General features: G+C 56.9%; 1 protein-coding gene across 1 annotated transcript; it reads right to left on the reverse strand.

The window, feature by feature from the left end:
• Positions 1 to 873: 873 nt before the first annotated feature.
• On the reverse strand, positions 874 to 7,318 carry TREH (trehalase). Its single transcript, XM_015887394.3, is given in 15 exon segments — positions 874 to 1,278; positions 1,396 to 1,449; positions 1,662 to 1,774; positions 1,942 to 2,053; positions 2,506 to 2,723; positions 2,981 to 3,169; positions 3,819 to 3,868; positions 3,983 to 4,105; positions 4,297 to 4,413; positions 4,601 to 4,693; positions 4,816 to 4,916; positions 5,002 to 5,089; positions 5,665 to 5,812; positions 6,132 to 6,232; positions 7,068 to 7,318. Coding segments are annotated over 15 exon segments (1,716 nt in total). The 5' UTR covers positions 7,157 to 7,318; the 3' UTR covers positions 874 to 1,158.
• Between the last annotated feature and the right edge of the window lie 410 nt (positions 7,319 to 7,728).

Genomic DNA, 7,728 nt, shown 5'->3' on the forward strand with positions numbered 1-7,728 from the left:
CTCCTGATGCTCAGCCCGTGGTGGCTTCCCTCCCTGTCGCTCCTGCCTGACCAGCACACGTGGCAATGCCTGGGCCTGGTTCGGACACTCTGCTTAATTCAAACTCAAGATAATTAAGCAGAGTCTCCAAATCAGGCCCGGGCATCAGTCAAAGGAGCGCAGGGGTGTCCCCCTGCCGGCTGAGGCTCTGCTGATGGGGCCATTAAGACATGAGCTAATGGCTGCCTGGGCTCTTATGGATGGTATCCAAATGTGGCAGGGCTTTAGATTAACTTCTAACTCTATTCTGTGGAAGAAGGGCAGCCTGGGGGTCTTTTTCTGCCGCCATTTCCCCTTCCCCCACCAGAGCACTCCAGGCCAGGCGTGTCCTTTTCTCCAGGGCAGAGGACGGAGCTCCTTGCAGAGCAGGTCCACCTAGTGATCAGCAAGGGCTGCTCTGGCGTGGTTTGGGCTGAAAAGAGAGACTTGTAAGATCTGACCAACCATTTTCCACCATGTGAACGTGGGTGTCAATGATGGGGGGAAGCTGCCTCTTCCTGTGATTCCCCAGCAATCGGCCTGGAAGCCCCCAACTTCAGGCAGCCTTGTGGCTCTGAGTCACAGTCGCCTTCTAAGGCCGTCACGTGAGACCTGATGGCCGATCCCAGAGATGGCCTTTACTTTGATCTCTCCGTCAGTCAGCACTGGCACTGCAACCTCGCCTGACCCGTGGCTTTCACTTGGATTTTTCCAGTCGGGCCTTGGGCTACGGCTACGTCCCCTCGACCTTGTTGGTTGCACTCCTCTGTCATGACCAAGGGTAGCTGTTTTGTTTACTGGTTTGTATGCTTTCACTCCACACTGGAACAATGCACGCCAGCCACTGAGGACAGATCTTGGCAAAGCATCCTGTGAACTTTATTGCCTGTGTATGTGCAACAGCTGTCTGGCCACACTGCCAAGGACAGCTGCGGAGGGAACGGTTGCGCTGCTGGGATTTCTCCTATAGGCTTGGTGGCATGTGATGGGGGCACAGAGGATTGTGCGGGGCACGCACACCGCAGATGTTCTGCTGGAGCTGAGCCTCTCCCACACCCAAAGGATCTCAAGAGTCGAGCCAGGGGCACAGCTACCCTTCCTGGTGGACCTCGAGCGCCCAAGGAGGCTGCGAGAGCACGGCTAGGAGAAGGCAGGCCCCAATCCAGGGCCAGGAGAGAGAGGAGAGCTGGCGGCAGTGAGCTGTTCACCATACAGATCTAGCAGTTGCAGGGCCACACCATTAGTCCAACCAAAGCCTTCCTGCAGGAGGGGATGCAACAGGGACGATGCAAATTAACAGAGGCAAGTGGGACGTGTTAGGTCGAGAGCCCCTCCCCACCGCCTTAATTTTGAGTGGCATCTGCAAAGATGTCTTACCTGCACCGGATACTCCCCACCTGAGCCTGGCTTCCCATCCCCTTCAACATCATACTAGGAGGGAAAAAAGGGTTAGCAATGGTGGCTGCTCCAGGCTAAGGTGCCATGATGACCAGCAGATAAAAGGACCGAGAGAGGGGCCTTCACCCGGGAGGCTCAACCCTGGGGAGGGATGGAGGACAGATGGAGAGGAGCTGCAGTCTGGAGGAGGCAGGGGAGTCATGTGGAAGACAAAGCCAGGAGGCCGCAGGACGAGAGGGCCTCACCTTCTCAAACATTCCTTGGTACTTCTTGAAGACAGCTAGGTTCATTTGCAGCCAGCGCCGAGCCAAGCTGAAGGCCAGCTCTTGTGCACGGGGAGAAGAGGATTTGGCCAGGCCTGGGAGGTCAGGGAGATGCTGTCAGTTTACGAATAGGGCAGGGTTGGGCTGTGCTGGGGCAGGGACAGTTCGCCAGGTGAACAGGGCAGGAGTTGAAAAGGCAGAAAGCAGGGCCAGCCCAGGACACAGCAAAACATCCCCTTGAGGCTTTGGAAGGACTCCTCACCTGCAATCACCATGTGCTGGAGTGGGGCCCAAGCATTTGGAAAGTCCCATTGTTGCCCCGTCCGTATCAGGGAGGTGGGCAGTCCGTTGGCATAGGACAAGGCTGAACTCTCCTGGGGGCACACACAAAGGTGAGGGCGTTTCCAGCCAGACCCTCTGGGAAAATTCAAAGGGGGGAGCAACAGCTAAAGGTCTGGGCCGGGGGGTGGGGTGGGAAGGCAGCTGTGAGGTTACACATCCTGTCTGGCCCCAGGCCCTGGCCCCGGAGTGTGGGCGAGGTGCGACTAGAGAGCAGTGTTCAGTCTATAAGGGTGGGGAAGCCAGCCTTGTGTGCCACCAACCGGTCTGTGCATTATTCTGTAAGGCTTCCCCAGAAAGAAGGGTCCCAATGGTGAAAAGCAGGCCAGCAAGGCGCTCTCCTCCGCTGCATGCCTCTGTGACCCGCCCTACAGACCCGGAGTGCTGCCAGGGTCTTCGCAGGTGAATCTTGGGGTGCCTGCCTCAGCTGCACCCCGGCAACGTCCACCTCCTGGCAGTCTCCGGCCAGCCACCAGCTGCCTCTTACCTCAAGGTAGCGAAGCACCCTCTCCACCCTGGGCAGATCCACACCACACTCAGCCCACAGAGGGCTTAGGTTGGAGGGGTAGAAAGCCCGGTTGTGCCTCTGGCGGAGGAGGTTGTAGTCCAGCCAAACGCCCACTTCGTCATTCCACAGGAGAGCAGTGAGGGCAGCCACCCGCTGCTTCCGTGCAGCCTGGAACCGGCTGGCTCTCTCGCCATCCCCTGGGGAGGAGAGGCAACATCTCTCCTGTGCAAAATGCCCGCCCTCCGTTCCCCTGGCAGGCAGGCAGGCAGGCAGGCAGGCAGGCAGGCAGCTCACCAGGGCACCAGAGCGAGGCCAGCCCGCACAGCCGCCGAGGAACAGGCCTGCAGAAGGCGATGCTGATTGTGTCCTGTCAGGGCGTCCCCTCCTCCTGCTGCACCTCCCTGGCAGGCCTCATATCACGGGGGCAGCTGCCCGCCTTTGCCCCATTTCTCACCGAGGGCTTGGTAGAAAGCGGCCAACAGTTGCTCAGCTTTGCAAAGAATGGCGTTTAAGTCCACCGGCACGATCGCGCTGACTCTGGTGGCCTGCAGCGGTGGGGGCCCCGGCAAGAACCAGCGGGAGGAGAAATCCCACCCAGACTCAGCAGCACTCTTCAGCTCTGCCCAAAGACCCTGCTGAGCTTCTGCGGGGAAAGAAGTGGTGAAGCGGGACACAGCGGCCTCCGCTATTGCCCACAACGTCCCCAGGCAGCGGGCAGGTTTCTCCCCATTGCTAGAGCCCTAGAGATGGAAGAGGCCCTGGAGGTCACAAGTACAACTCCTGGAATCCACATGAAAGGACCCCAGATGGATGGATGGACGGCTAGACTCTGATGGAGCACAGTGCTCCCGCCACTGCCAAGCGACCCCTGCAATGAAGAGGTTTCCCAAACATTTGAGTGGAACGTCCCTTCCTGTAGCCTAGGCCCATTATTGTGTTCTGCCTTCAAGGGCCGCAGAGAACAGATCTCAGCCCTCTTGGGTGTGAGATGCCCTTTCAGGTATTTGAAACATGATACCCCACCCTTTGCCTCTAATCTCTAACCTTGTTTCCTGGACCCTTCTTAAGATGTGGTACCCAGAACTGGCCAAAGCAGAACGGAATGGAATTATTACCTCCTGTGATGGGAGAACTATACTCTGCTGATGCGGACAAAAATTGCATTTGCTGTTTCTGCAGCTGCATCACTCTGCTGCTCATTTTTAGTTTGCAGTCAGCTACTATTTCAAGATATTTCTCAAAATATCATGACCAAGCCACTTCCTCCACCGAGGACCTGATAGGGCAGTTACCTTCATCTATGCCCATTGCCAGCTCCACATCCTTCATGTAGGACTCTGGTCTGGTGGGGGAGAGGATGGAAAGAGATAGAAACGTTGAAAAGGATCCAGAAGTTCTTGGAGATCAAGCATGTCCACTTAGGGAAAGGAGGAGCATATCTGTGGTGGCCACTCACCTGGGTTCCCCCACCTAGACATTGTAGCGATTCAGGGAGTATTGCTTGCCCCCAGCGGAGATATTGACAGCCCGGTGGTCTTGCCAGAAGTGATACTCAGCCTCCAGCAGGTGGATGTTTTCCCTGGAGAAGGCAGTGCCCAGAAGAAGCTACAGGGAGGCCTCAAGCGGTGGAGCCAAACATCCCTCTTTATGCCCAGAGACCGAGGTGGAGGAGGGGGACCAACACCTCTGGCCAGGTCTGCATGCTGAGCTGCAGCCTGGTGTGCTGAGGAAGCCAAGAACCCTGTCGACGGCCGGTTGAAAGGCACTCACTGCAGAAACTCGGTGTCGTTTGTGTGGCTCAGGTAACTCTCCATCATCAGGCTGAGGAGTGGTGGCTGACTCCGACGCTCATAGTACACTCTGCCTCCATTTGGGACGTGTCCAAATCTGCTGCCAGGAAGCCATGTGGATCAGAAGAGGATCGGTGGCAGGGCCAGATCCTGCCGAGCCCTCCGAGGCCAGCAGAGTAGCTGTCTGTACCGGCCCGTCGGGCTTCCCCATCAGCCTCCTGGGGAGCTGAGGCAGAAGGAGAAGCGACACCACCTCCCACCTGCCTTTCCTGGCCAACCCTCACTTGCTGACTAGGTAGAGGAAGTTCTGGATCAGGCCCTTGGCTGTGGCTGTCATGTTGGAGAGGAGGAGCCCTCTGACGACCCAGAAGGAATCCCTGGAGCAGGAAAGAGTAGGGTGAGCCATGTGTGGTTGGGGCAAGGGAGTCTAGGGAAAGCTGCTGGCCAGGCCCCACTTCGTTGGGGCACATGCCCACCACCAGCCCTATACGTGTCTCACCAGTAGTAATACTCACGGAACCGCCCCCCGGGCACTATCAGCGGGTGTGGCACATAGATCACGGAGTAACGCCAAGGAGTAACTTGAACATCAGGATTCACCTGAAGGGAAACGGGAGCAGCTTCTGCTGAGGGCACAGCCAGCCTCCCTCTGCAACCCCACAACTGGCTGACCCTCGGAACTCACCCGCCTACCCAGCTGCTTCCACTTGGCATTCAGGGTCTGGGCCCAGGACCGCAGCTTCTCATCTGAAATCCTCTTGAGGAGGGGGATGCTAAAAGGGATCCAGGAGGTTCAGAAGGTAGCCATTCAAGGTGCCAGCGAGGGATTCAGGGAGAAAAATCTTGCAAACTTTGCGACCTGTAATATCCCCAAAGCCTTGAAAAGAAAAGGCTTCCATTCCCACCCCAGCGCAAAGGAACAAGGTCGTGGCACCCTGGGGAGACCACGTGGACCATGACTTTCCTGGGAATTAGGGGACCAGACCAAGATCACTGCTGGCTGCAGAGAGGGCTGCTGGGTGCAGGGAGCTGACCTGGCAGGGGGCCTCCAGTGGGTTTCCCAGAGGCCGATGATCGGCACCTCTGGCTGCTAGGGTCAAGGGTCTTTTGACCAGAAAGTTCGGAAGGGGCCCTCTCCAAGGCCGGGAGGTGGCAATAGTGCCCTCATGTGATAGGTTGGTTGTTTAGGGCCTCAAAGATCAAGTCCAACCAGAATGGGACCAAGGGCCAACACACGCCTTGAAGAGTGGCCGGTGTGTTCCAGAAACACAGTCGTTAAGAACTCAGCATTTTGCCACCTCAGAGAGCAGGGTACATCTCACCACGCCTCTTCCAACTGGCACTGTACCTGTCTGTCCAGTCTGGAGGCACCCAGCTTTCCAGCTCCTGTCCTGGGGGAAAGAAGTGAGCCTCCACAAAGCTTGCCAGCTGTGGCTTGGATAAGGCCCCACTGGGTGTGGCATTCACCAGCTCCCAAAATTGCTTCAGAACCACATCTGGGAAGAATGGAACAAAGGTCTGCGAGGCCTGATCCAGGGAGGAGCCAGATTAGGCACTCACTCTGTACCAGGGAGCAGCGGGGAGTCAAGGGGGGGAGGCTTGGGGCAGCACACTTTGGCTGGCAAGCCTCCTCCTCATTCTGAGCAAAGCATTTGGCAGAGGCCACACATCATTCCTCTGTGATGCAACACTACGACCCATTTCTAAATTCAGGACCATCTCTCCCAACAATCGGGGCTGTTAGAAAAGCAGGGTGACTGGCAATGGGGAGAGGCCCACACTGCAGGGGTGGACAGGCTGGGTGTGGGCATTCACCTGGATTTGACTTCAGTGGCATGTCCACAAAGTGTTTGTCATCCCAAAAGAGCCTGGCGCGCTGGACCTGACGGAGCAGCTCTCCAGTGCAGTAGATGTGGCTAGCAAGGGAAGAGCAGAAGCTGGTCCGCAGGAGAGCAAAGTAACGCCAGTGGAAGCACCACTGGCAGCGAGGCCTTCACAGGGTGGGCAGGGCAAGCCCAGCTGCTCCTTTATGCCCACAGCCAGGTCTCCCCAGCGACTATGCCCAAACCCCCAAGTGTCTTCTGGGCAGCCAATTCCATTCCTTCCCCAGCATCTGGCCCAGGAATGCTGCCAAGAGTTGGCCAACTTAAGGTGCCTCTTTTGCTGCGGGGCCTGGGAGAACCACTGTGTCGGCACCTGGCACAGGACTGAGCAGCTCCTCCCCTCGCTGTCTCTTGAAAGCAGCTCCTCCTTGGCGAGAGCTGCTGAGGGATTCCATCCCAGGCGAATCACATTTTGCAATGCAGAAGAACCACCTAGGTTACAACTATCATTAGCCAGAGAGTGGCTCCTTCCAGTTCTGGGAAGAAAACGCAGAACCGGAGCACCGGAGTCTCAACAGACCAACTGCCGCTTCATTCACTGACTGGCAACAAGGGACAAACATGGGGTCCCCTGAAACCATCCCCCTTCTTTCCACCATGCCAAACACTTCTAGTTACCTTCTCAGGTAACACATTTTTTTCTCCTTCCTTCACCTGCGCTCCCACTCCTTTCATCATCCAATACAGTTGACTGGCAGAGAGAAACTCCCCAGGTGCACCTCATGGCTTAGTAGGATTGGGACCAAGGCTGTCCTCAGGCCTTGCCCAACAGTCCCCTGCCTCATCTCCATTGCGCACTGTGATTTTAAGCAGCAAGGGAATTCCTTAAGAAGCGGGCTCTAGAGAGCCCACCAGCTTGCTCACTCACCTGTCACAGGGGGGCGGGAGCCTGCCTGCCGCTGCCTGCCACCCCCACAGAGCTGCGTACATGGCCAGAAGCGTCACCTGACCTGGCATTTCAGGAGACAGCAGGAGCGCCAAGCAGTACCTATAATTCCAGGCAATCCCCACAAAGAAAGCAGTTTCACCCCCACAGCCAAGCAGGACTCTGAACTCTTCTCTGCTTTGGGGTGGAGTGTTTGCTGGGTGGCAGAACCTGCTTGGAAATGCAGGAGCGTGCTCCAGGGCTGGCACGCAGAGAAGGGCGGAGCCTGGGAAACTCACAGACCCAGCGGAAGGGCTGACTCCAAGGCCGTTTGCGCCACCAGGCAAGTTAGCAGCCTGCCACCTGGGAGGAAAGAAGGGAAATGCCACCATCCCTCTCAAGGGAGACGCCCTCCTCCTGTGCCTTGAACCCGGGCGGCTTCTCTTCTTGCCCCAAACAGCCGCTTCAGAGCTTGGTAGTGCAAGTCAGCCTTTGCTTTGCGCATTCTTCTGAACATGCTCTCAATGGCTGCAATACAACCCAGACGGAGCAACGCACCCTACAAAGAAAGAGTCTGAAGCAAGCTCAAGTCCCAGTGAGCTTTTATTGAGCCAATTCTCTTAAAAAATAAGTCAGGATTTTATCATTCAGCACTTCTGACAAT

The sequence above is a fragment of the Python bivittatus genome, unplaced genomic scaffold (genome assembly GCF_059951505.1).
Source record: "Python bivittatus isolate LINGU-HERP-01145 unplaced genomic scaffold, Pbiv_v1 ctg000320_np1212, whole genome shotgun sequence".
Lineage (NCBI taxonomy): Eukaryota > Metazoa > Chordata > Lepidosauria > Squamata > Pythonidae > Python > Python bivittatus.